The 27,500-nt window shown below is 39.6% G+C and overlaps 2 protein-coding genes and 1 long non-coding RNA gene across 4 annotated transcripts in view; 1 reads left to right on the top strand and 2 right to left on the bottom strand.

Moving 5' to 3' along the window:
- The window catches only part of LOC143293261 (uncharacterized), a 12,470-nt gene extending 8,770 nt beyond the window's left edge, over positions 1-3,700 (bottom strand). Inside the window, exons 1-2 of the mRNA XM_076604112.1 lie at positions 3,505-3,700; positions 295-872 (exon numbers count right to left, since the gene is read on the bottom strand). Coding sequence (XP_076460227.1) covers positions 295-508 — 214 coding nt within the window. The 5' untranslated portion in view covers positions 509-872; positions 3,505-3,700. The remainder of the gene's footprint in view (positions 1-294; positions 873-3,504) is intronic.
- A 1,705-nt stretch (positions 3,701-5,405) lies between these two features.
- LOC143286116 (uncharacterized) lies at positions 5,406-18,056 on the bottom strand. Of its 2 annotated transcripts, none has more exons than XR_013055755.1 (3): positions 17,940-18,056; positions 8,451-8,613; positions 5,406-7,730 (listed from the first exon to the last, which is right to left on the bottom strand). It is a non-coding gene; the product is annotated as an uncharacterized LOC143286116 (long non-coding RNA). The 2 variants fall into 2 exon arrangements; XR_013055754.1 differs by lacking the exon at positions 17,940-18,056 and adding an exon at positions 9,611-9,688.
- A 117-nt stretch (positions 18,057-18,173) lies between these two features.
- Positions 18,174-27,500, top strand: part of LOC143287004 (coiled-coil domain-containing protein 141-like) — a 76,287-nt gene continuing 66,960 nt past the window's right edge. Inside the window, exons 1-2 of the mRNA XM_076595046.1 lie at positions 18,174-18,312; positions 24,694-24,882. Of these exons, the coding sequence (XP_076451161.1) occupies positions 24,708-24,882 (175 nt within the window). The 5' untranslated portion in view covers positions 18,174-18,312; positions 24,694-24,707. The remainder of the gene's footprint in view (positions 18,313-24,693; positions 24,883-27,500) is intronic.

The following is a 27,500-nucleotide window of genomic DNA, read 5'->3' as shown; positions in this document are numbered from 1 at the left end:
TTTACAGTTGACGATAAAGTCCCAAAGCACCTGGATTAATAATAATAATAATAATAATAAAAACCTAAATTTAGGCCCAACCATAATCATCATTATCATCATCACCATCATCAGCAACACCAACCGTCACAGGAGTAAGAAGATCAACAACTACGACCACAACAAAAATAACAACAAATTAAACAACAGCAAAATAAGAAACAACAGATCACCACAAACACCTCTAAGACACACCGGTAAGTCTAATTATGTGCACACTTCACATCACTGAAGCAAAAATTATGGAATACTCACTTGGCACCCTTCTTCCCCAATATGTCCCTGTGCATACTTTCAGCAGCACGAACTGTACACAGTTCTGCCACAGTCCACCGTGGATGTGGAAGAGGCCAGATCTCAGCTTATACCAGTACGGAGAGGACAGTGCAGTGAGGAAGAACAGAAGACTGAACAGCAGCAGAAACAGTCCCAACTTGTAGGCCATTGGTCTCCGCGAAAATACTGACATCTTCCTGCAGATATGTCCACTGACTTTGACTGGCAGAAACTATCCGAAGATAGTAAGGTTTGGTAGAACTTGTCCGAAGATAATTATAGACTGGGTAAGGTTAGTAGAAATTGTCCGAAGATTTAGACTGGGCAAGACTGATTTAAATTGTCCAAATAATTAGATTGGGTAGAAATTGTCCGAAGATACAGACAGGGCAAGGTTAATTGAAAATTCCCAAAAATATATAGGTAACCGTTCCTATTGCACTGTCTTCACACGGCTTACTGTGGCGGCATGCAGTGTCTGTGGAAACTGAATGTCTGTGTCGCTCAGTCTACCCACCGTCTGTGTCTCCAGTCACTGAACGCGTTGATTCGAAGACCTACGAACACAATCATGAATCATTGAAATAAGCGAGTACCTGAGAAACGCAGAACACATATAGGCACGCACGCACACAAACACATCTGCTAGGAACAGACAATAGAAATCTGCATTATGCATCTCTCTATATAATCATGTATATATATTATGCATCTATCTAGATAATAATGTATATATATATATATATATATTTGTGTGTGTGTGTGTGTGTGTGTGTGTGTGTGTGTGTGTGTGTGTGTGTGTGTGTGTGTAATACGTATTCATGAATTTGATGTGTTCAGTAGCAACACTGAATGTCCAGAGTGATATTAATAAGAAAGGAATACGGAGAAAAAGTTTTCTTTTTCCAAGGTTCTCAAAATCGCAAAAAAGGTCATTGTGTCATCAAAGTAATCATCCATTCCTTCACTGATACAACTTCCACATCTGTCAGCTGAAGTGGACGTCACCATGCAAAGCAAAGGGTGACAAGATCCATCCGAATAATCAGCAGAAAGGAAACAACAAATAAGAACTCTTTTGTGTGTGTGTGTGGGGGGGGGGGGGGGGGGGCGCACGTGTATGTGTGTAACGAGGTGGAGAGGGTAAAAAACAACAACAATCTCTCTCTACCCTTTCCCCATTTTTATGCTATCTGGGCAGTCAATATAACCGATTTAATGTCTGCAGGATACACTCGATCGATTTTGGCTGCAAGAAACAACATACTAGAGGAGACCCTGCACTGCTGTTGACTGAGTGACTTCAGTGGTATTCAGCAGTGCCTGTTACGATACAAAATACGCAGGACACCATCTACTCCCTCACTTACGACAATAACCAGTTAGTCATGGAACCAGACTGAAATGGAGACCGCCACCTTCATCCGTGAATCTGCCGACACCGACTTTGACAGGGACTCACTGCAAGCATGGAGATGGAGGGGGAATTGTAACTGAGGATAAACCAACTATAATCTTTGGGAATTTTTTTTCATCTATAGTTAATGATAAATGGTGATCGATGCTGCTGCGGTGGGTCATTTAAATTTAATAATAATAATAATAATAATAATGTACATTTATATAGCACCCTTTCTCTCTAAGAGTTCACGGCGCTTTACATGAAAGAAAAATATTACAAGTTACATTAATCATTCATGACCACTCTTTCTCAAAACCCCTCCCCACCCTCCCCACAAGCACACACTCTCCCTTTCCCACTCCTCATACATCCAATGTGAGCTGACATGCGTGGTGATTGAGAACAAGGAAGCTGAGAGTGCTTTTAGATATGTTTTTAAAAGATGAGTCTTTAGTAGTGAGCGAAAAGCAGAAATAGAATCAGATGCGCGGAAGGAAGAAGGTTGTTCCAGATGTGAGGAGCAGCAAAGAAGAAAGAACGTTCAACATAGGTTCTTGTATTGAGACGAGGATGTTTCAAACGTACGGTAACAGTCAGAGGAAGAGCGGAGATTTCTTGCGGGAGTGTAAACACTGATATGGTCAGAAAGATGTGTAGGTCCTGTGGAGCGGAAAGCAGAATAGCAGAGACATGCAACTTTGTATTTAATTCTAGCTTCAATGGGGAGCCAATATAGAGTGCGGAGGTGAGGAGAAATGTGATAAGTACGTGGGACAGCATTGTTGTGTCAGACGGGCAGCATTGTTTTGAAGTTTTTGAATTCGTTGAAGAATATAATGTGGACAGCCTATGAGAAGGGAATCAGTTAAAGTAGTCGATTCGTGACAGCACAAAAGCAGAAACCACAACTGAAGAGGGGCAGGAAAAGTAGATGTGGGCATTCTTGCAGAGGAAATAACCATAGCTTCAGTTTTGTCATCATTTCACTTTAGTTTGTTGAATGTCATCCAGGATTTAACATCGAGAATACAATCCTGCATTGACAGAACCAGAATGGACCACTTGACAAGGCTCGAGATCTACTCCATGCTTCCATTCAAACTACATGTGTATCTCCCCGCCCGCGAGACACAGACACTTGCAGTGTTGGTCAAGAAACTGGAGTGCATTCGGGTTTGTAGAAGTAGGTGTCACGGAACGAAAAATTCCACCCCTGAGGAGGCTCGAACCCGCGTTCATTCCCGGCGCTGACCACTTCCCTTCAGCGGCTAGTACAAAGGATCTGTTTTCTCTAGCAGACGCAGATCGAGGTATTTTCCTACACCACTTAGCTTACAGATGGGTTTTTCTCTGTCAGCTCCGGGGGAAAATCCCTGGTATTAACACTTCGATTCATACTAACCCCAATAAAGAGCCCATTAAACCAGAATGTTGGTTTATTGGGAAAAAACAACAACAAAAGATGAAAGTAATCGCGTTTGTTCTTGATAATATCAATGCCACGTGCATTAATCAAACAATTATGTTATTTGGTTCTGCCAAGGAAAACAGTTTTTCGCTAGTCCTTCACAATGCCACTTGCACTGTTTTAGTTATTTAAAAAAAAAAAAAAAAAAAAAAAAAATCTGTTCTGCGGAAAAAGGACGAAACTTCAGTGCAGTCTTTCCTTCACAACTGCCTACTACAAATAAGTTGAGTTTCCCTAGGATCGAGAGTAATCATGCGTAAAATAAGTCAACGATTTTGTTTTCTTTTACGCACAACACAACAAACACAATTATAAACACCTTGTTGATAGCACAAACAAGCTGACGGGGTTTATAAAATTTCGCTGAATGACGTGGTTTTCTTGGTCACATGTCTGCCAACGTTTGCTGTTGTACGTGTTGTCTCAATATTAAGAGATAGCGTGTGAGTTATAAGGCGTTTCAGCACTTCTCTGTTCAGAACTCGGGTCACGCAGCCAGCCAGTTTGCCATCCGTCGTCAATACATCTTTCTGCTGCCTGCGGTTTGCTGGAAAATTGTGTGTGCGGTTGTTGTTTTCCCCCCTCACAAACCAATCAATGGTTTGAACAGAGTCTGCTTTGACTAGCATGCATACAGCGAGCGTGTGTTCATCTCAATGGGTACCTCGGGCACAGAAAAAAAAAACCTCGTCAGTCCCACCCTTATATTCATATAGTGTGGTCCCTACAAAACGATGTCACCAATACCTTTTCTAACCTTCACACCTGCATAATTCCAGAGTAATAATCATATATAGTCTTCCCCGTGAAAATGGTCGATCTGTGCCCCTTCTCTCAAGTAGTTGAAATCCTCCTCTCTTTATCAACATATTTTTCAGTACAGTCTGGCTCCCCCCAATTAGTGAGTAAAGGTGATGACTGATAACTGGACTGTGCCGGTTTGACATAAGAATTTCACTCACATTAACAAACAAAAACAAAAAAAAACACACACACACACACACACACACACACACAGACAAAACAAAAAAACCGCCGGTATAAATTCAATTCTCTTTCAAGGATTTTGCTCACTTTTGGGGAAAAATACTACCTCCTTACAAGAGAAAAGTACTTCCCACGAGAAATTTACAATTAAGTGAATCTAAAAACACGTCAATTTACTAGTACGCCCAGAAAGTGTGTGTGTGTGTGTGTGTGTGTGTGTGTGTGTGTGTGTGTGTGTGTGTGAGCTAATACTGTGAGTGTGCATGTGACTGTGCATGCATGCATGCATATGTGTGTGTGTGTGTGTGTGTGAAGAAGTCCCAATCAAGTGAGCATTTTAAACTGGGAGCATAGTTCCGTTCTGGAAAATCACTGACAGAAACTTGAGAGCCTGAGACTCAACCAGACTACAAATGCAAACTGTTTTATGCTGATTTATCCAGAATCTAAAACCCTTTTTTTCATAATGAAATTAAAAGATTAGTCATAGAGGAAGGGATGTTTTGCTGTTTAAATATATTTATAAAAGACAGAAATCACCATTTATGCAGATAGAAAGATAATCGTTTCAGGTTCAAAAACTTGTGATTACTGCACTGATTTATACAACAAGTTTTCGCAATCAAAGAACTTCCTGACAAAAACATAATACTACATAAAAAATATATGCTAAAAACTTCTTTTTTTTCCTGTTAGGAATGAATCACCTTTTCGGACCATGAATTGACTGATTGATTGATTGATATGGATACTTATATAGCACCTATCCTCGGTCATTGACCAAGCTCTAAACCCTTTACAAACATGGGGTCATTTGCACAACAGGCTGTCTACCTGGGTAGAGCCAACTGACAGCTGCCATTGGGCGCTCATCATTCGTTTCCTGTGTCATTCAATCAGATTTCAGGCACGCACACATACACATTCAGACAAACATGTAACATTTAACATTTTACATGTATGACCAGTATTTTTGTTTGTTTGTTTTTATTTACCCCACCTTGTAGGCTGCCATACTCCTTTTTCAGGGTTGTGCATGCTAGGTATGTTCTTGTTTCCATAACCCAGGATCTTTAACATGTGTATTTGATCTTCTGCATGTATATACACATGCACTGCATTTGATTGTTAAGAGCAGTATGGACCCCACTGGGTGTCTTATGACTGAGTTCACCAAACAGAGAAAATCAACAGGCCTGGTCTGCATCAGTTTGACATGGTACTGTGAATGACACAAAAAACATTTCTTTCTTTGTTTTTTGCATGGGTGAGTGCCATGAACCAGACTTGGTCCAAATGGCCTATAAATTAAATTTGTACAAATTCATAATTGTCCTTCCATTAATCAAAATCAAATGTATAAAATGTACAAGAAAGTTAACTGAAAATAGTCCTGTGGTTGCTGAAAAATAATGATTGTGATCTACATGCACACACATACACAGTCAAATATTCAGAGATTGTCAAATGTAATAAAAGCATCAAAATCAGTATTACTATTATTAAAAGCATTTAATCTTGAAAATAAGCCCCAGGCATTTACAAAAACAAAAATCAAAAAACAAACCCACACACATCAATATCAAAAAGGAAAAACTGAACACAAGATACAAAACATCAAATCATTCATTCCACCCCACCCCACCTCACCCCCACACACATGCAAACACACAAACAAAACACACAAGCATGTGTGAATGCACATACACAAGTCATAGTACACAATCAAAAATACTACCAACAAAATCTGAAACTCTCAAACTCACTCACTCACTGACAGTCATTCTGTTTAATAGTGGAAAGGGATAAGCTGTTGAGAATTGTTCAGGAGGGGAAAAGGTGGGTCTTGAGACTGGAGTTGAAAGACAGCAGCGAAGATGAGTGACGGAGAGGAAGTTGACCAAAAAAAAAAAAAAAAAAAAAAAAAAAAAAAAAAAAATCAAGTTGAAACGTAACACAGAATAAATGAATGTTTAACAAAGTTTGAATTTTAAAATATTCAGGTTAGGCTGAGGGCACTAATAGCTGTGATGGCTGTACTTCAAACAAATGCAGTTTCGTTGCCATGGACATGAACTTTGATTTAATGCCAGTCAGCAGTTCATGAGCACCGACTCTATGATGTCACCAAAGTTACTTATGCTGAGTAAACAGTTCTCAGAATTTTAGACAGGACTGAATATGTTAAAGAAGCCAAACATATTGCAATTGTTTATTATTTCTTATCTAAATCTTACATTTACCTTTATGTTTTCTATTTTTGTGACCAGAAAGATTGCTTTCACGATAAAATTTTGCTCCACAAATATCACAAGCAAATATAGTCCTTCCACCTTCTGACTGTTCAGTGTGTTTGATCTTTTTGTGGGAACCTAAGTTACATACTTCTGAGAAACTGGCATCACAGACATCACAGAAAAATATTTTCTGCCCAGGGGTAACATCTGTAGAATGTTTCTTCTTTTTATGAATACCCAGGTTGCAGGCTTGGGAGAAAGATGCCCCACAAACATCACAAGTGAAAAGTTTCTCTCTGCAGTGAGCCATCCTGCCATGCTTCAACTTCTTGTGAGCGCCCAGGTTGGCTGCAGTCAGGAATCTCCGCGGGCACAGGTCACACAAGAAAGGCTTCTCCCCGTCATGAGTTTTCCTATGCATCTGCAGAATCTGTGGGCGGGAGAAGGCTTTGTGACAGATGTCACACTGGTTGGCCCGCTCCAGGGAGTGCTGCTTGGCATGCGACTTGAGCCCGTTGGACTGAGCAAAGCTCACCCCACACCGCTCACACACAAAGGGTCTTTCTCCGGTGTGAAGACGTACATGTTCACGCAGATGGCTTTTCATCTTGAAGGCTTTTGGACAATGTGGGCACACATGTGGACGCTCACATTGTCCCTGAAGTCGACTGAAAGAAGCACTGTCATGAGAAGTTCTCTCACTGCTGTCAGTGTCACACTTGAAATCGTGTTGTTGTCTGGGGGTGTGGTTATGTTTAGCTTGATTGCTTTTTGTTGAAAAAGAGAGAGTGCAAATGGAATCTGAGTCCTTCTCTTTCAGGTTCTTTTCACAGAAGTGCTGTTTACAGAATTTTGAGTGCTGGAATGTTTTTCCATACAACTTTATTTCATGTATTTCATTTGCACCTTCATCATTACATTGCTTTAGGTGTCTGTTCAAATCATCAGTGCTTGCAAAAATGCCAGGACAGTAAGAACACAAAAGCACAGACTTCTCTTCATCAGGTCGCCTGTGCTTTATTTGTCCACTGTCATTGTTAGCATTCACTGTTTCATTGTTAGAATAATTCCCATTCTCTCTCTGTGAATAATCTACTGGATTTTCAGGTGAACTGTCATCTTCCTGCTGTTTTTCAGAATGTGTGGATGAGTAGCTGAAGTGGTCATTGTGAAGATCTGCAGGTCCTTCCTCATGTGTGCAAATGTGACTGAGACATGCAGCGGCATACAAAAATGCTTGCTGACAGATGGTGCAGGTGAATCTCCGTTGAGCTGGCTGATCATCTTTTGCTATCCTTCCACCAGACAAAATCTCTGTTCTCTGCAACAAAATTTACAGGCTTAATGCTTATTGCCCAGTCATGAAATAGTCAAGGAAAAGTCAAAAGCAGGTGTGTGTGTGTGTGTGTGTGTGTGTGTGTGTGTGTGTGAAAAGTTAAAAGCAGGTGTGTGTGTGTATGTGTGTGTTTGTGTGTGTGCGTGCGTGCGTGCCAGTGTGTGTGTGTGTGTGTGTGTGTGTGAGTGTGTACTTGTGTCTGTAAAATCTTTCATGTAGAATATATCTTATAATAATAATAATAATAATGGTATTTATATAGCGCTGAATCTTGTGCAAAGACAAATCAAAGCGCTTTCGCACCTGTCATTCACACGCATGCATAACTCTAAAACTGTGGAAACTAAAGACAAGGAATTATGCCACGGACACATTACTCCCTTGATGCAATTAGTTCTTTTACTTGTGCAGAGTACATGCTGCACATGGAACCTTGGTCCATTATTCAATCTAAAACATTTAGCAACCAGACCACCGCACAAGGTGTAGTGGAGAAGGAATAAAAGTCAATGTCTTTATGGGAACAGAACATGGTATGCTTTCTTGTTAGTTGGGTGTTCGGTCCACATAGCCACCACTACACTTATCATCCATTGTTGAAAAACACAGTATACTATATACACCTGTTTCAATGAACAAGAGATTGCAGAATTTCATTATGCCCTAGCTCTGGGTATTGTGAATCTGAAATCATTATATACATACCTCGGTGTTGAAATGTTTGGTAATAGTAAGCTGCATTCGTTCATCCCAGCATACTTTAGTCAACAGAAAATCCTCATCCACTATCATTGTCTTCTCTTTGTCCACAGCCCCATCTTGCTCAGTTGCCATTCTGTCTGGGTTTCTTTGCCTCTTGGACTTTGTTCTGCAAAACAACAAGGACAGGGATTCAAGACAGAAACATGTAGCACCTCTCTTATAGTCTCTTCACTGGCTATTGGCTACTACCTGTCCACTATAGAATCAACTACAAACTTGCATCTATCTGTTTCTCATCTATTTCTGGCACTGTCCCATGGTATCTTACATATATGATCCTCATGTACATTCCATCCTGTCAGCTCTGTGCTTCTTCTGGTACTCATATGCTTCACATCCCCTCTGCCAGAAGAAAGTCCTTCCTTAAGCATTCTTCCTCTTTTCATGGCCCAACTGTCTAGAACCAACTCCCAGTTAGGCAGATCAAGAACTCTTCTTCTTCCACTTCATTAAAATCTTCCCCGGAAACCCACTTCTTTAAACTAAAGTAGAAACAACCACCCCAACCCATTGTTCTCAATGTGTACCTTTTTCTGTGCATGTTTGTGTGCATATGTGTGTGTGTGTGTGTGTGTGTGTGTTCTTGTGTGTCTGTGTGTATGTTTACCCATTTTTGTAAAGTACTTAAAGCTCTATTTAGAGAATAGGTGCTATATAAACTCACGTTATCATTATCATTATTTCCTGGAAAAAGATGACTTTGATTTGGGCACACACAATCCCCCTTCACCCTCAGCCACCCACCCACACAAAAAAATACAGTGTGCACATGTGATTGTGTATGTGTGCACGCATGCATGCATTCTTGCTGTCTCTAATATTGTAAATATAGATTTACCACGCTTCATCGCCAACTCTCTGATCTTGTAAATGCATACCAACAAAGTTTTCTCAGGTGTTGCGATTCCTGATTTGAGACGGGCGTCGGGCTCTGATTGATTTCTAAGACATTTGACAGACATTCAATGCACCATTAAGGAGTCAAGGTATAATCGCACTTTAGGATCCTAAATTCAGCTTCCCAATTTAGGATGCTATCGATGACAAAGAGTCAAATTCCCAGAATTCAGGATGCTAAAATGGGACATTGCAGTTCTACTCACGCATGGAAAACTAAAGCCCTGTTACTTGTAAACTTTCCCCCTCGACTTGTTCCGGGTTGTCGTCTGCTACATTCGAACACTTTTGATCTTGTCTTGTGAAAAGTAAAACTGGAACCGGGACAACATAAGCTTTTTTTCCAAAACAGATCCAGTCGATCTTTCGTCTTTTTCATGCTATTCTTTAATCGAATGACAAAGCAAGTTACTTTGTATTTTTGATTTTGCTGTTAGTATTATTGATCAATAAAAATGTGTTGCGGATGGAAGTGAAAGGAACGAAACACGAACAATATAAGGGAAGTAACCGTTGTTCAAGGTATTTTGTACCGTGACCCAAGTAATCGAACTTGCTTTTTGGAAGTCCGTGTGCCCCATGGACGTACATTGGCTTATATACGTCCGTGGTGTGTAGAAGACGCAAATCCGCTTTTATGAATATTTTCCAGTTTCCTACCATTCATGGCATATAATAAAGAATGAAATCGGTATTATACCGACTGCAAAGGTGAATTTACGAAGTCAGCACGGGATCATTTAGTTCAAGTACAATTTTGTTGCGGATATTTTACGCAATGCACAACTTGGATGTACTCCATGTTCCGTTTATTAACGTGTAGAATATAAATATCTAAATATGTGTTAATCCGGTTCGGTTTCAATGAACATTATAGGCGCTCTGTCCAGACAATAAACTGGGAAAGTATGGAGGGCAGATGATGGCAAAATTGAACATCATGTCTGGATGTGAAAAGAACGGTATAAAATACATATTTTTCTTTGGAAATGAACCGGTATTTGCAAATGTGACTCACGAACCCTGACGCAGTAGACGTCGATTTAGCGTGGGATATAAATAATAATCATAATGATAACAATGGATCATAGATTTTATAAATGATTATGTAAAACTTTGTTCAGTGTAACACGTGTAACACTGAATCCAAGTTACCTAAACTAACTTTCCCGACGCAGATGTTGAATTACTGGATTTATAATAATGATAGTAATGAATCTATCATGCGATCCTTAGCCAGTGCAATGTATTCAAACAAAGCCTGTGTAAAATTATGTATTTTATTAGTGATTACCTAAAACCTTATGACATATGTAACATGGAACCCAAAATTCCTAAACTAACTCCCTTACCCTGGATGATTTTTTTTTTTTAAGAAACACTGCAGGCACTCCATTTTCACATCAATTCTCCCCAGTGTTTAACTGTTTAAAGTACTACCGTTCATCTTATTATGAAATGGGAATTGTATTATTTATATCACTTGACAAAAGTTTTCCTCTTTATCTGAAGAATTGTGATCAAAACACCGGATTCTTTGTATCTTTCTATTCGGTCAATCAACAGAAAACTGATTAGCGTTATCCTCACAGTGAACAAATATGTAGGACTGCAGAAAAACAAAATGTAATAAAAGTAAGACTTTGAGAAAAAAACAAAACCAAACAACAACAACAATAACAACAACAAACAACAACTAAAAATAAGGAATTTTATTATCTGCGTAAAGCAGAACCAAAGAACATGTGTTCCGTGTCCGAATGTGACACCTGACTTCATCTCAAGCACTACTAAACAGTGAAATGTTTCAAACTTAATTAATTTTCAGAAATTAATTCACAATCAATGTGTACTTTGGCTTTTCAGAACTTGTGTGATGTAAAATGTGGCTGCTCTAATCAAATTTTGCAAAACAATAAGCGCGTAGGGACTGACATGTTTCGGATACAACAATTTTTTTCGTTCCACACTTAGTCTGTTTTGTGAACTGATAAACTACATCATTTCGGGATAAAACTTCACCAGACAGCAAAAGCCAAAATCAAGGTAATTTAAGGGGGTGATTTTCTACTTTGAACTTTGTTGTTTGGAACTTTTGATGCAACAAGTTTTCAATTGAAAACAGTCTTACTACTACATGCGTTGACTTGGTTGACTTGGTTCGAAATCTTACGCCAGTGTCCGTATATTACCGCATCTCGCTATGTGTCAGAAACAGTGATTGTGTCTGAACTTAATCGGATCAGAGATAAGTGTACAAACAAACCATAGCAATGATGAAATTAACATACACAGGTTTTTTTTAATAAAAATAAAAATTATTATTTTTTAATAGAGCAACCACGGGGTGCGAATGAACATATCGGAGATTTCCGTGTAACATATGTACATCTCACACGCTGTCGGAAACAACACATTCTCTGAATCTTTGTTCAAACACACTGATACGATTGAAGGGTGTTTGTCAAACCGATTTACGCTTTCCCGCGATGAATCCGCATGATTTATGTGGAAACAGTTCTAATTTTGTTTACATGTATATTTTTATTGGGTCGTTTACATGCACAGAAGTAACACAGAAAAGCGGAACTGAAAATTAATATGCGACGTCGATTGCATTTAAATAGTTGAATAGACTTCTTTTCAGAAAATGAGTGTATGTGCTGCAGAAGATAGATGTGTTGACCACCTGTTGCAAGTAAAGAACGTGTAATGTGTTCATGAATGTGCTTGCCTTTGAATGAATAAAAATACGTCAAGAAGAACGGGTTGTTTACGTCTGTCACGCGGGTTTTTTGCCTAATATTTCAAACTTAATGTACCATTTTTACTGATGATCAATGTTTTATTATCACAACGAATGAATATAGATTAGGTCTGTATGTACTGGATTTTTATCAAGTTTGTACTTATTTGTTTCTGACCACTTCATGTTCAGACACATTGCCATGTCACAAAATGGCGCCGAAATTTTGGATGTTTTTAATAATTTTCAACACATTTAAGACATAGAACAAACCATATTCTCACAAAATTGTTGCAGACATTTCTCTAGTGAATTGCAGTCCTGATAACATGTGAAACATTTGAATGATCATTGTAAACACATGTTTATACTGAATCAGACTGAGAGACCCCCATTTCCAACAAAGTTCTGGAGACTGACCCATTTTCATTTTCCAGGCAGTCTTTGCTCTTCATAACTATCTGATGCACTTCATTTTGCCACCTTCATACTCCAGCCAGATACATTTTCTTTCCCACGCTAAACCGACGTGTCTACTGCGCCAGGGTTCGTGAGTCATATTTGCAAATACTGCTTCATTTCCAAAGAAAAAAATATATATTTCATACCGTTCTTTTTACATCAAGACATGATGTTGGTCGATTTTGCCATCATCTGCCTTCCATGCTTTCTGAATTAATTGTCTGGACAGTGTTCCGACAATGTTCATTGAAACAAAGCTAGTTGACAGGTATTGAGATATTCATATACTGCACGTTAATAAACAGAGCATGAAGTATTTCGAAGTTGTGCATTGCGTAAAATGTCAACATAATTGTTCTTACGAACTAGATGATCCCGTGCTGCCTTCGTAAATTCACCTTTGCAGTCGGTATAATACCGATTTCATTCTTTATGAAATGTCAGGACCGGTAAGAAACTGTAAAACATTCATAAAAGCAAATTTGCGTTTTCTACCAATTTAGTATATAATAGATTAAATTAAAAATTGTGTTTCCTTTTGACCCCAAAGAGTTCTCTTATTTTCTGTACGGTATCTGTCATCTGCCGCAGTGACCTACTAACGGAGGTATAGGACAGCATCAGCGCGGCAGCAGTCAGCCACAAGTACTGTACCGCGCTAAACGCTTTCCTCATGCGACCCCTTATACCGCGCTTGCGTAACCCTGATTTGCTCATGCCTTGCGGATCTTTGTAAGGCGTTCTCTCATGGCCAAATGTGTGAGAAATAATATTGAAAAATCTTTCTTTCTTTCTTTCTTTCTTTTGCGTTCGACAGCTACGCAGTCAGGGTCGAAGTCCGAGGGATGCCACAAACTCGGACGTCTGGCGAAGATCGGCTACCGTCCCCAGAGCTTGGTGTTGAGGTCAGCACCCCCAGGCCAGGACTGCTGCCGAATCTTCTCTTACAGGGGGCAGTCTTGGAGAATATGGGATGGGGTACGAAGTGCTGCTTGCCCATGTGCTCCAATCTGTTCTCCCCGAAGAGTCTGAGAAGCATCGCGTCCGTGGTCGGTAGTAGTGGATGGGCCCCTTTGAGGCTGAGGGCCCGGCACCGTCTCCCCCCGGCCATGGTCCAGGAAGACGACACCACATCGGTCTAGCGTTGTCTGCATAGCCATGTGTCGTAGAGTGCGTGCACAACCGGTTTTGACTAGATCACGCCCCTTAGAGAGGCCACTGTGTCGCCGTCTTCGGTGATCTCCTGTTCTGGTAACTGCTACAGTTGGCCGGGTTTTCTCTTGGGAATTTTCCTTCTCTTGAAAGGACTGCCTGCTGAGGCTAACGGACTCCATCTGCCCGGGTTTGAAATCAGAGTTGTCCTTTATATATATATATATATATATATATATATATATATATATATATATATATATATATATATAATGTAATGAGAAGAATAACTTGAGATCGAAGAAGAACGTACCGGACCGGATAAGGCCAATAGCGCAGAAGAACCCGACTGAGTCTGTGGCTTTGAGTCTCTATACCGACAGCAAAGTCCTCAGTATTCGCGGTTACCTACAGTTTGCAAAACATTAATTTGGGTTGACTCTAGTATATATATACCCTCTTCGCTCTCTAGCTGACTCTGCATGATGTATAATGTGAATGTGCCAACTGATGCTTCGATGTGTGATCGTGTGGCGTGATCGTGTGCGCGCGCGCGTGTGTGTGTGTGCACAGTTTGCATTTTGTCAGTGTGCGCGGGCATTGGTGTGTGCACTGTGACGACTCGCGTGCACCCGCCGGTCAGTGTACATCAGCACTAGTGCGTGTGTGCACCTTTGCCGGTGCGGTTTATTTTCCGAATTTGCAACGACTGCCAGTGAGCCGGAGGGGAGGGGGCGGGGGAAGCCTCGAGAGAAACTTGAAGTTAGACTGAAAACGCTTTCCAGTAATTCAAACAGACTTGACTAGTTGCATATCGCTATTGTACACGTGATATTTTCGACCGCGCTGCTCCGGCCGGCGGTGAATGTGACTTCTCCACAAGCTGTTTCCCTTGGTACTGCATGACTGACTCGGAGTCACCTCAGTGGGGTGCATGTAGCCTTCATCCTCCATGAGTCTGACATCTTTGGAGGATCGTTGAATCAGTGTTGTACGTGTGAGCTCTCTGTCTCTCTCTCTCTCTGTCTCTATCTCTCTCTGATATATATATATATATATATATATATATATATATATGTGTATGTGTGTGTGTGTGTGTGTGTGTGTTTACATGCGCGCGCGCGCGCGCGCGCGTGTGTGTGTGTGTGTGTGTGTGTGTGTGTGTGTGTGTGTGTGTGTGTGTGTGTGTGTGTTGAATACATAAAAATCAAGTAAACCGAATTCCATGTACAAGCTACGTCAGTTTCTGCAAGCCGTGTAGGATGAGTGACTGACCACATCATCGCCTTTTTCAGCGGGTCAAGATAGCTGTACGATAAAATCCCTTTCTCCATTGAAGACAGAGAAACGAAGATGAAGATTTTGAGGCTGTTGATATCATGAAAATGGTGACATCGATGATGTCAGTAGACGATGATGATCAGTAAAAAAAAAAAAAAAAGAAAAAAAAAAAGAAAAAAAAGGAAGAATATGCAAGATGAATAACTTCGACAACATGAATGGTGACGACGACGAGAAGCAGAATGATGATGATAAAGATGATTGTGGTGATCATCAGTTAGTATTGTGCGAAAAACAAAGATGTTACAGTAACTTCGTGTTGTTTTTGAAAACAAACAAACAACTGAAACCCAAACAAAAATATTAGACTAAAATGTTTCCCTATAATTTCATCATGAGCCTTGTTTTAGAACACTGAAGTTCGCTTGCGCGCACGCACACGCGAACACACACACACACACACACACACACACACACACACACACGACACACACACACACACACACACACACACACGGTGAATTGAATGCAAGAGACAACATACTGCAGATGTTGGTAAACGCTAATCAAACATTGAAAGAACTGAAAATTGTCCATCTGAAGAAAAACACAAAAAATAATTTTGATTGATATTGTACGCCTGATATGTACCTTCAGTTGTTTTTGCTCTTTTATGTTATGCTTATTTTTCATGCAATCATTGACGATGCAGAAAAAAAAATTAAAGAAGAAAAGAAAAAACTCACTCTGTGCATAGACATATGAGATATTAGTGTCTATGCTCTGTCTCACTTACTAACTCATACTTACTTTCTCTGTCTCACTCACTTATTTACTCTTACTCCTTCTCAACTATCACTCACTCAAATACTACCAGTCAATCAATCACTCATTCATTCTCATTCACTCAGTCATAAATTTTACCCCCACTCAATCATTCACTCTGACCGTGGCTGACGTATTCACTCAACTCTCTCTCACTCATTCACTCTAACTCACTTAATTAATTATTCACTCTACCATTCTCTCCCAATATCTGACTCGCTCATTCACTCACTCACGGGACAGCTTTAAAGGGCTCAATGAGTTTAGACTATTAAAAAAAAGTGACAAAAATGAAAAAGGGAACTGCAGACCAGTTGTCCTTCCATCGCTGTGTGCAAAACTTGCGAAAGTATAATCAAGGGTTCCTGAAGTAAATATTCAATTGAAAATGATAAGTTATAAAAGTGTCAGTATGGATTTACGCTGGGGTGATCGTCTGTTACACAACAATTAAATAATATTGAAGACTGGATGAAAATAAGTAAATCACGCCAATAGACATATTTTACGTGGACCTTTAGAAGGCTTTTGTTAAAGTTCCACACGAAAGATTATAACAAAAATTGCATTTGCATGAAAGGTTACACATTTAAGGAAAACTTGCTTAGCTGAATAGAGGACTTTTAACATACAGAAGCTGGTATGTCAATGTCGGAAGTGATAAGTCACGTACAGCGAATGTGATCAGTGGTATTCTTCAGGGTAGTGTCTTCGGACCTTTACTGTTTATATATTTCATGAAAGATATGCCGGCCTGATGTGATGCAGCTTAAAACTGAAAATTATTGATGACACACTCAAAGCATACTGTGAAATCGATAACAAAGGAAAACAACTTATTCTGTCTCAAGATAGTATTGACAAACTATATATATATAATCAAATGGACAAAGATCAGATGTGACAAATCAATTTTAACAATGATACATGTAAAATATTACATCGTGTTGGCACAGTGTAAAACTAACCCAAATGACGCTTATCATGTGAATTCTGTTGATCTGGAGGAGACAGGGTTGGCGTGGGTGTTATAGTAGACAAATATCTATAATATTTCAACAACACATTTACCTGTAACGGTTAATAGACTTGCAGGCATGACCAATAAGTTTAAAGATATGGTTCTATTAATTGAGTCATTAATATGACCAGTCCTGGATTACTGTAATGTGGTATGGTCCCAATACCTTAATTAGAGTAAACATATTATAAATTTAATCAACTTGATGGAAAACGCGCAGAAAAGATTCACAAAGCAGATAGGCGCAATCGGAACGAGTAATTTGACCCACAGTGAAGAGAGCCGACTGCATGCAGTCTGAAGATTACAAGTCTTGAGCAGTATCTGGGAGATTGCTGGGTGATATGTTTGAGATATATAGCCTTGGAATACACGGACATTATGCGATCAAACCAATACGTGACACATGACAATCTTTTTCATATGAAACGTGATGACAATAAGATATAATGTCCACAAGTAGACATTCACTTTAGCTGACGAAACCGCGGCCTCTCTCTCTCTCTCTCTCTCTCTCTCTCTCTCACACACACACACACACACACCGGCACACACTGACAGGGATGCATATTAACATATGACGCACACGTCAAGTGATGTCACACACACACACACACACACACGCACGCGCGCGCGCGCGCACACACACACACACACCGGCAGACACACATACACACACCACGGCGGCAGACACACGGCACAGTCACACACACGCGCGCGCGTGCACGCCGGCGCGCGCACAGGCACACACACACACACTCACTGGCAGACTCGGACACACAGACACACAGAGATACGCACACACACACACATACACACGCATGCACGCACGCACGCCCACACCGTGTTGGCGACACACAAATTAACACACTGACACACTTATTTACTGTACTGGCGCGTACAAAAACGCACATGCGCTGGACTCTCGTACACGTTACATCTGAATTGCCACTTGATCATGAAATACGGTGACCTTACAAAAATTCAAGAGCAGTGATTGAAAAAAAAAAAAATTGCGCAGTTGGCGAAAAGTTATAATTATACTGACCCATGCCCGCGGCTCATCCGATTCTTTCGTACTCAGATGAACAAGATCAAGAGTGCCGGTACAGGTAAACCCTTTAATCCCTGTCTGATTCATTGTTGGTCGAGACTTGTTAAAAACTTTTGTACCTGCCAGCACGCCAAAACACCTGTGCCAAAACAGCATGATCTAAAAATAGACACCCTTCCCCCCCTCCACCTGTGGTGTCGCCTTGTGGAGCAGGGTGACTTCCCGCGACACGGCCCGAAGAGCGCTGTGCTGTGCACACGGAAATAGTCACAGCAAGGTGACTGACAACACAGTCTTTCGGAATATTTCACTCTGTTTCCTGCATGTGCAGTTTCGTTATGGAACAGATCTAATGATCGACGATTGGGTGAGTAACTTTTCTTGATGTTTTCTCATGTAGATCAAGTCTGCACTGTGTGTTAAATAACGGCGATCGCCGTGCCAAGTGCTGGAATGCTCGGCGCTTGCACACCTTCCCATTAAATTGTCGTCTGGTCAGGTATGCCAACACGAGAGAGCGGCGCAGCGCTACAAACTTAACAAAAAGTGGGTGGGCCCGCCTAAAGTGGTTCTCGGTTTCATCGTTCTTCTGTTTCTTCTTTTATTTTTGGTCTTGTTTTTGTTAACAATATTTTCTCAGTGTTTTAGGAATTGTGCACTTATGTAGTGTTATGACTGAGGTCCGGCGGCGATCAAGTCGTTCGTTGCGATAGTTAAGGTTTGTTAGAGGCCTCAGTAAATCAGTAAGCCTGGAGTTAAACCTAATTAAAGTTGTGACAGTGCCATGCGGGAACTTGTGTTTGACACACACACACACACACACACACACACCTGTTTAGGTCCACACCAAAAGGTTTCATTGTCACTGACAGACAATAGATCTAATGTCATTATCGATCCGCACGCCAATGAGTTTTTTAACGAAAATCAATGACATGAGCAAACAATAACATCCGCTACTGTGTATGTGCATGCGTACGTGTATGTCACTATATATGTGTGTGTGTGGGTGGGGGCGGGTGTGTGTGTGTGTGGGGGGGGGGGGGGGGGGGGGGGGGGGGTGGCGGAGGGGGGATGTAAGGGAAGAGCGAGAGAGAGAGAGAGAGAGAGATTACTATTGTCATCACATTATGGATAGTGGCAGTTATAGTTGTAATACTAGAGTTCTGAAGTGGGGGTTGACCCAGTAGACCACTATGGTAGCAGATTGGCCAGGGTGGAAGTGTGAGAAATGGTGAAACAACTGCTTCCTCATTTTGGTTTCTGTTTTATTCCATTTCCATTTAAAACCTGGATCAGCATTGCACACATCATCATCATGCTGATTGTTGTCTAGTAAGACGGTCCACTCAACTACTGATTGAACATTTAAGAAAACTAAGGCACATCGAAGAAGGATTTATGACTTAAATTGCCATATTTTAATCTTTCCATAGATATCACCCCTCATGTCTGTATATATGTATATATATATATATATATATATATATATATATATATATATATATGTTTGTGTTTTTGTGTTTTTTCTTCAAAACAAGGACTGAACGGACATCATTTTTTATCCACTTGATCAAGAAAACAATATTACATATTTCCGCAAAGGGTGTGAATAATTAATTATGGAATGATTGATGGAAACTTCATTAAAAAAAATGTGTTGGATACATATGATGAACAAGCCTTGAAGCATTGATAAGTTTGTTTTAACAAGTTTGGCAGAGTGTGAAAGACATGCATCTATATATATATATATATATATATATATATATATATATATATATATACACATATATCTCTCTCTCTATATATATATCTCTCTATATATATGTATCTCTCTCTATATATACAGTATTCCTTGTGACCCCGGTACACTTGGTTATAAAGACATATTCTATATTCTATTCTATTCATTATGCTAGTCCACACTTGTGGAATATTTGACAAACATTCCCTCTGACACACAAGTCCAGCACATGCACAGACTGGAACACAGTACTGTAGTAAGAATTTTCCTAAGTCTGTGGAATTCCTAATGCTAAACAAATGCAGTGCTGTTAATATTGCTTATGTAACCCAGCTCAGACTGACAGTAACAGCAGATCAGGACACAGGAAAACCAAAGAGGATCAGTGGCATGGAGGGTCCTGTAGTGCTCGGTGTTCTGGGGCCAAGAGACGCAGGGTTGAGGAAAAGTGGGCGTGGTCAGGGCTGAAAGACTCTCTGAGTCTTATCACATGGTGTTGGGAAAGAGAAGGGGGCTGCCTGGCCAGAGTACTGCGGGCACTTAAAAATAGCAGTTAACTGAGTTAATTGAATTAATTGGGGATTGTGTCAGCATCAAGCTCATTGGGTTATGCTGCAAAATGGGTTAACTGGGGATTGTGTCAGCATTAACTGTGCTGGGTCATGCTGCTGGTCAGGCATCTGCTTAGCAGATGTGGTGTATTCTATACGGATTTATTTGAATGCATTGATGTTTCCTTGAGAAAACTGGAACGGAAATTGTGTCAGCATCAACCTGACACTTGCAATCCATGCATGACTGATGATTTATTATTGACTGCTGAAAAAAAAAGAAATGAAAAGAACAAAAAAGAAAGAAAAAAAGAAGAAAAGATGTATGCACAGCTAAATATACATGTATGTATACACACATTTCTATATATGTAGAAATGTACATACATGTATACATATAATGATACATACATGTATACATTCATACAATATACATCTATACATTCATTCATTCATACATGAAAACATAGATACGTATATATATATATATATATATATATATATATATATATATATATATATATATATATATATATGTGTGTGTGTGTGTGTGTGTGTGTGTGTGTGTGTGTGTGTGTGTGTGTGTGTGATGTAATATGATATATGTATACATGTGTATATTTATTTATACATACATAGATATGGATATAATATATACACACATAAGTACTTGTGTACATTTTCACCCTTCTAGTTCTAATATCACACATAATGAAAAGACCTAAGTTCAATGAACAACATTTAGTAAACATGTATACACTTGATACAATATACATACATACATACACATACATACATACATACATATATACATACATAATATGCATACAAGTACACACATACAGTGATACATGTATACATATGTACACAATCCAAGTACATGGACAAACAAACAAACAATTTTTTTTACACAAGAGAAGCATACAACAACACAAGCATAGCCAGGCACTGGTGACTTGATCCAGGAGAACACATCATCTGGACAGTCTCGTGAGCTATACATTGCAGACTGGTGTCATCATTCATTCAATGTAAAGCACACTGGGTTCTTTGTGCTCAAGTTACTTAGAAAAGTGTTCATGTGCTTTTACATTCCATTGCTCTCTTTCCTATTTTAAATTTTAAAAACAAACAGATTTATTCTTTGCAGTGTCAATTATTCATGAAGGTTGTACCATTTTTTACATTTAAAAAACAACATAGTTCATTGCTTTTTGACTGATTAAAAAATAGCTCATTATTTTCAAACATCTAAAATGTAGAATTAGAAATGTAAATATGCTATTTTATCATTGAAACTAGCTGTTTCAGAGTTAAGTGTGTGTTTTGTAGCAGAGAGCCTGAGCTAAGTAAATGTTTCTCAGGCCTAAATGAAGCAATGCATTTTATGGCCTTGTATGTATGCATTTCAGGTTAGACAGGTAGACTGTTGTGTGTTAGTCAGAACAGAAAGCTGCTTAGTAAAGTAGTATGATGTATCCATGCATATATTTCACTTTGAAACAAATAAGTTGGGAACTCATATATACACATTTGCTATATAAGTAAGGAAAGCGCATAAGTAATGTTGTGTAGGTTAAAGAGAGATGTCTTTTTTAGAATCAAGGATTGAAGAAAATATGTTCAGGAATGACAGCAGGCAATGGCGAACTTTTTGACTGAGCAAAGAAAGCTAATTTATGTTTTAGATTTAGGTAAAGGAAATGGGTATGTAATGCTTGAGATTACTTAGAAATTCTGAATAAATTGGGGCATTTGCATGATAGATTCAGGAAATGGGTTTTTTTTGTAATTGGAGTCAAGAAAGTTAAGGTGTACACAGTACAAGCTAAGTGAAGTAAATGTGTATTGAAAAATGATTAAGAATGAGAGAAGGTGGATATCTTTTTGTGTGTGTGTGTGACTGATTATGGGTGAAAGAAAGTAGGCTTGTGTTTAAACAGCTTGACTACCATGGCACCACGTCATACAAGGGGTCACTGCATTCCATCACACTGACTTATTCTGAAGATGGTAGGGTTGTCACGCTCAGTGATTTTGCCCAGCCTGAGGTTGATCTTTATATAGATAGTGATGTCAACAACACTGGTCACCACCACTCCAAGGAAGAGGGTGGTAAGCCAAGTGGCCTGGGAGGAAAGAAACATAGATCTCTTCAGCAAAGGAATAGATTTTGCATTAAATAGGAGGGGGTCTCTTAAACTGTTTGTGACAACACTGACTCAAAAGATTTAAATCAGATGAAATGCAATAGGATTAGAAATGAAATGACAAAGAAATGCTAATTGAGAAAGGCCAAACAAACAAGCACTGTTAGTGTTACTGTTGGTGAGACAGGGCGATATAATGTCAAGACTTTTACTTTGTGTTTTTCTATCAACTGATCAAAGCAGATACATGTACTTATGATGGCATGATTTATGTATTCAGGTGCATACTATATCAAATATATGATGAATTCAAGGTGGTTATATTGTGCTTGTTGGCACTTATTAAAACACATTAGATTTAAAATTCTCTACAGGTATTCAGTTTAAATCTTTAAAGTTAAGTTATAAGAGAGATTGAGAATAAATGCAATATTTCAATTATACAGTTTACAAAGTATGCTGTTGTCTGTTTATCAGAAGTTTCACAATATAATGATACACCATCAACCAGATAATCTTGGAAATGGCAAAGTTAATTTTCATTTTCTATTTCTCTTTCTTACAATTATTCCGATACGTGTTCATCTTCAAGTGTTTTATACTAAGGTATAGTGATGGTGCATTTAACAGGAGTATGCACTGATCACAATACCACTATATCAGTGTCAGGCTTAAGAAGGGGGTGTACATTGTATGTGGATTATTCTGGGGGCAATGATTGGTTGTGCACTGACAGAGAAGCCGGTCAACACTCATTGACCCTGAGGGCAGAATAAAGGGGGGGGAGGAGAAAATAGGTTGAACACGAGGGATGGCGTCCTTATCAGATTTATGTGACACCACAGTGTGACTGAAAGTGAAACGCCCTGTGTGTGTGTGTGTGTGTGTGTGAAGAGAGAGAGAGAGAGTGTGTGACGAATGATGTCAAGTGTCAGAGGGATGGAGAGCAAGGGGCAGAGTGAAATGCATGTGCACATCCCCCTAAATGATTGGTTTTGATCAAGTGTTTGAAGTCATGAAAATGGGGAACAGTGACTTAGCGACAGCCCCCTAAATAAATGGATTTGATCAAGTGTTTGAAGTCATGAAAATGGGGAACAGTGACTTAGCGACAGCCCCTTAAATAATTGGATTTGATCAAGTGTCTGAAGTCATGAAAATGGGGAACAATGACTTACTGTGTAACACCAGACAACATGTAAACATGCACAAAAGCTGATTGTTAATATGTATCAGACTTCTCACACTAGTGGTTTGTACCTTGAGGCAAAGCCTTTGAATACCAGCACTGCTGGGTACCTTTTCAAATACCATGGGTCTTTGTATGTGCAGACATGCATAAATCCTATGCCCTTTGTGTGTAAAGGCATGCAGAAAACATTCCCCAAATTTCCATGGCTTTGTGTAAGCTGCAGGGGGAGGAAGAAATTCATACGCATAACTTTGTGTGAAAAATCACGCTCCACTCTTTCAGTTGGTTGGCATGTCTGTTTAAATTTAAAAAAAAAATTTTTTTTTTTAATAGGATTTTAACCTCATCACAAAAAACAAAAGAAGAACAGAAACAAAAAACAGAACAGAACAAAACAAAACAGAAAAGCCCACAAAAACAACAACAACAACAAAAACCCATGGAAAAAAACAACACTATGAAAAGGCCCAGTATTTGACAGCATGTTATGTTTTAGTTCATTTACAGATGTTTTCAGTCTTGGTTTATGTTGGAACTCTCTCATGCATTCAACATCTGAATATGAATACACAAAATTCTGAGTTCTGTCTTTACTTATTCCATTCAGATGAAAAACATTTAACTCACAAAACACTATTCCGCACATGATTATAAAAAAAAAAAAATCATTTGGGGTTTACTAAACAACAAAAACAAAATCAGTTTCAGCTATGATTTAATCTTATTCTTAGTTTGAAACTGTACTAGTTACAGTTAGAAAATTTGCCTGGGTGATATTCTTTATGACAAAAATGGCTGTCCTTGCACTGTGTGTGTGTGTGTGTGTGTGTGTGTGTGTGTGTGTGTGTGTGTGTGTTCCCCTAAGTAGAAAGTGGTGGACAAAAATTCAAGTTCATTTTATACAGCAAATTTGAATTATAAAAACAGATTTTTTTCTTTTTCTTTTATTATATATATATAGTTACTTATGCCACGCACCTAAGGAAGCATCATCTTCACATTCTGTAGACATGAATGAATTGTTTGCACAGTTGCAGTTGAGTGTTTTAAAAGTGAAAAGTGCAAGATATGTTGGTCAACATTGTGAGGCATGCACTCTGTTTGACAGAGCTGTGCTGAGACATGGCATATCGTTCTGCTGTTCCCCCTTCCCCTGCACCTTCACTGCGCAGTGACCAGCAGCGCAGCTCAGCGATGCAGCGTGAGGGGCGACCAGGCAGCACTCGCTCAGCAAGGAATGGAGGACACAGACACAGTACAGGCAGTGGCAGCAGCATCTATGGCTATCTTTTGGCAGGTACGTCTGTCTCTTTTGTCTCTGTCTGTGTACTGTTATGACCAGTCAGGATATATATATATATATATATATATATATGTATGTATGTATGTATGTATGTATGTTGTTGCTTTGGTTTTCACGTGATATGTCAAGATATTGTTAGATTTCGCAAGTTTCTATGGAAGTGTCATGCCAATTGATTGTGTGGTTTTCTGTGTCTGCAATGTCTTGACAAGTCTGTATGCTGTTTTATGTGTCTGTAATGTCATGACAAGTCTGTGTGCTGTTTTATGTGTCTGTAATGTCATGACAAGTCTGTGTGCTGTTTTATGTGTCTGTAATGTCATGACAAGTCTGTGTGCTGTTTTTTGTGTCTGTAGTGTCATGACAAGTTAGCTTACTGTTTTCTATGTCTGTAATATGATTTATCATGTGTCTATACTGTCATGACAAGTTAGTTCAGTGTTTTCAATGTCTGTAATATGACAGATTAGTTTACTGTTTTCTGTCTGTAATGCCATGACAAATCTGTGTGCTGATTTCTGTGTCTATAAAACGTCATGACAAGTAAGCATACTGTTTTCTCTGTAATGTCATGAATGTCAGCATGCTGTTTGTTGTGTCAGTAATGTTATGACAAGTCAGCACACTGTTTTATTTGGCAATGCTGTGACAAGTTAAACTACTCATAACTGTCTTGGATATTTTCTGTAGCAATGTCATGACAAGAGGCAAGTCACCCTGTCTCTGTTGTTTTGAAATTTGGTCAGAAAAGAAAGTGGAAAGAAAAAAAAAAGATAAAAAAAGCATCAAAGAAAGAAAATAGAATATAGAGAGCACAACATATCAGTAAAGAGTGAAAATTGCATAACTTTACCATGGTCACAAAAAGCATCTTTCTCTGTGCACAGTCACCTCCATAAGCCTGCACTCTCCCTGTACACAGAACATTTCTTGGATAAAGTGATAAAGTAAAAGTGAGGCACACAATGATAGTGAGGCCCTGATAATGACACCAAAGATGACAACTTAGTAACCACACCCAGCCAACCAGTGGCTTTATTGCTTAAAATACACAGTTGTTCAGGCAGAGGGAGGAAAGGAAAGGTGAAAAGAAAGACCATTCTCCTTTTCATTACCCTGTGGTAACATTTTTAAGCCACTGGTCTCCTCCCCTCTTCCCTCCTTACTGATCACTGACAGGGGAAGGGAGGGAGGGGCGTGGTGCGAGTAACAACTAAAGTGATGTCAGGGCAGGGTTTCCCCACACAGCAGTCACACAAAATGGTTGATGAGGGTGTATGGGTGGCAGCAGACTCCCTCCCTGTCATTATCAACCCTTTTTATGTACACCCCTTCTGCACCCTGTCTGTCTCTTCTTGCTGCTCCTTCCTCCCTGCTTTCTTACCTGCCCCAACAGGATTTCTGGGTTCTAATCATGTCCTCTGTGTGTGTGTGTGTGTGTGTGTGTGTGTGTGTGTGTTTGTGAGCACAAGCGTGTGTGTGTGCACATGCACATATATGCAAGTGTGTGTATACATGTGTGTGTGTGTGTGTGTTCATGCAGGTGTGTGGATGTGTGTGTGTGTGTGTTCATGCATGTACATATATATGTCTGTGAGTGTCACTGGTGATGAATTTGAAAACTGAAATTACTGCATTATTTTGCCTGAATCACTGTATCAGGAGGAAATTTATTTGTGCATATATGTGTCAGTAGAAACAGAATGAAAGGGAGAGAAAAAGAGAAAGACAGATAAGAGTTGAACAGACTGGTGGGTGATAAAAGCCAGTAGCAGTCAGTAGAAATTATGGAACTGATCTCATTCATTTTGTCATTTGGCACCACTTTCTTTTGTCAAAGGTGTAGCACACACAGTATATGAGTGTGTGTGTGTGTGTGTGTGTGTGTGTGTGTGTGTGTGTGCTTGCATGAGTGTGTGTGCATGTAAGCTGCATGTTTTGCAGTTCCAGATACTGTGATGTGTCCCTCAAAATATCTGCTGACACACGTCACAAAATGCCTGCTGACACATTCTCAGATTGTGAGCCACAATGTCTTTGGAAGATGCATGGAGGTCACTGCCATGTTGGTTGGTTGTTTGTGGAGGGTTTTCCTGTTGGTTGACCCATTTGTTTCCTGGTCTCTGCCTCATTTACATAACCCACCTTGTCAGCCTGTCGTGTTGTGTGTGACGTCACAGCTCCTTGAAGAATGTCTCCTCCATTGCCCCCACAGAAAGGGGACTTGTCCCAAGTCACTGTCAGTATATATATGGATATCACTGAGTAATCCTCCTGTCATCATTTTATTTACCACCCATCTGTCAGGGCTACTTCCGGTTGGGTTTAAGGGGCAGTAGAGAGGCAGGTCATGAAGGAGGCAGGTCGTGAATGGAGGAGGTTAGGTCACATGTAAGAGGTGAAGAATTTTGTTAATTCTTCCTTACTCAGCTTCTGGTCACAATGGTGCCCAGCTGATATGGAACATGAAGCAATGTCACTGCTGAGTCAGTTTAGTCTGTCTGCAGAGAAATCTGTTCATTTTAGCTGTTAATACGTCTTGCTATAGTGAATATTCTTGAAGTTATATTTGCTTTGCAATAGCACTAAAAGCATTCACTCAAGCACTCCCA

The sequence above is a fragment of the Babylonia areolata genome, chromosome 1, assembly GCF_041734735.1.
Source record: "Babylonia areolata isolate BAREFJ2019XMU chromosome 1, ASM4173473v1, whole genome shotgun sequence".
NCBI lineage: Eukaryota > Metazoa > Mollusca > Gastropoda > Neogastropoda > Buccinidae > Babylonia > Babylonia areolata.
This window is presented reverse-complemented; position numbering and strand designations above follow the sequence as displayed.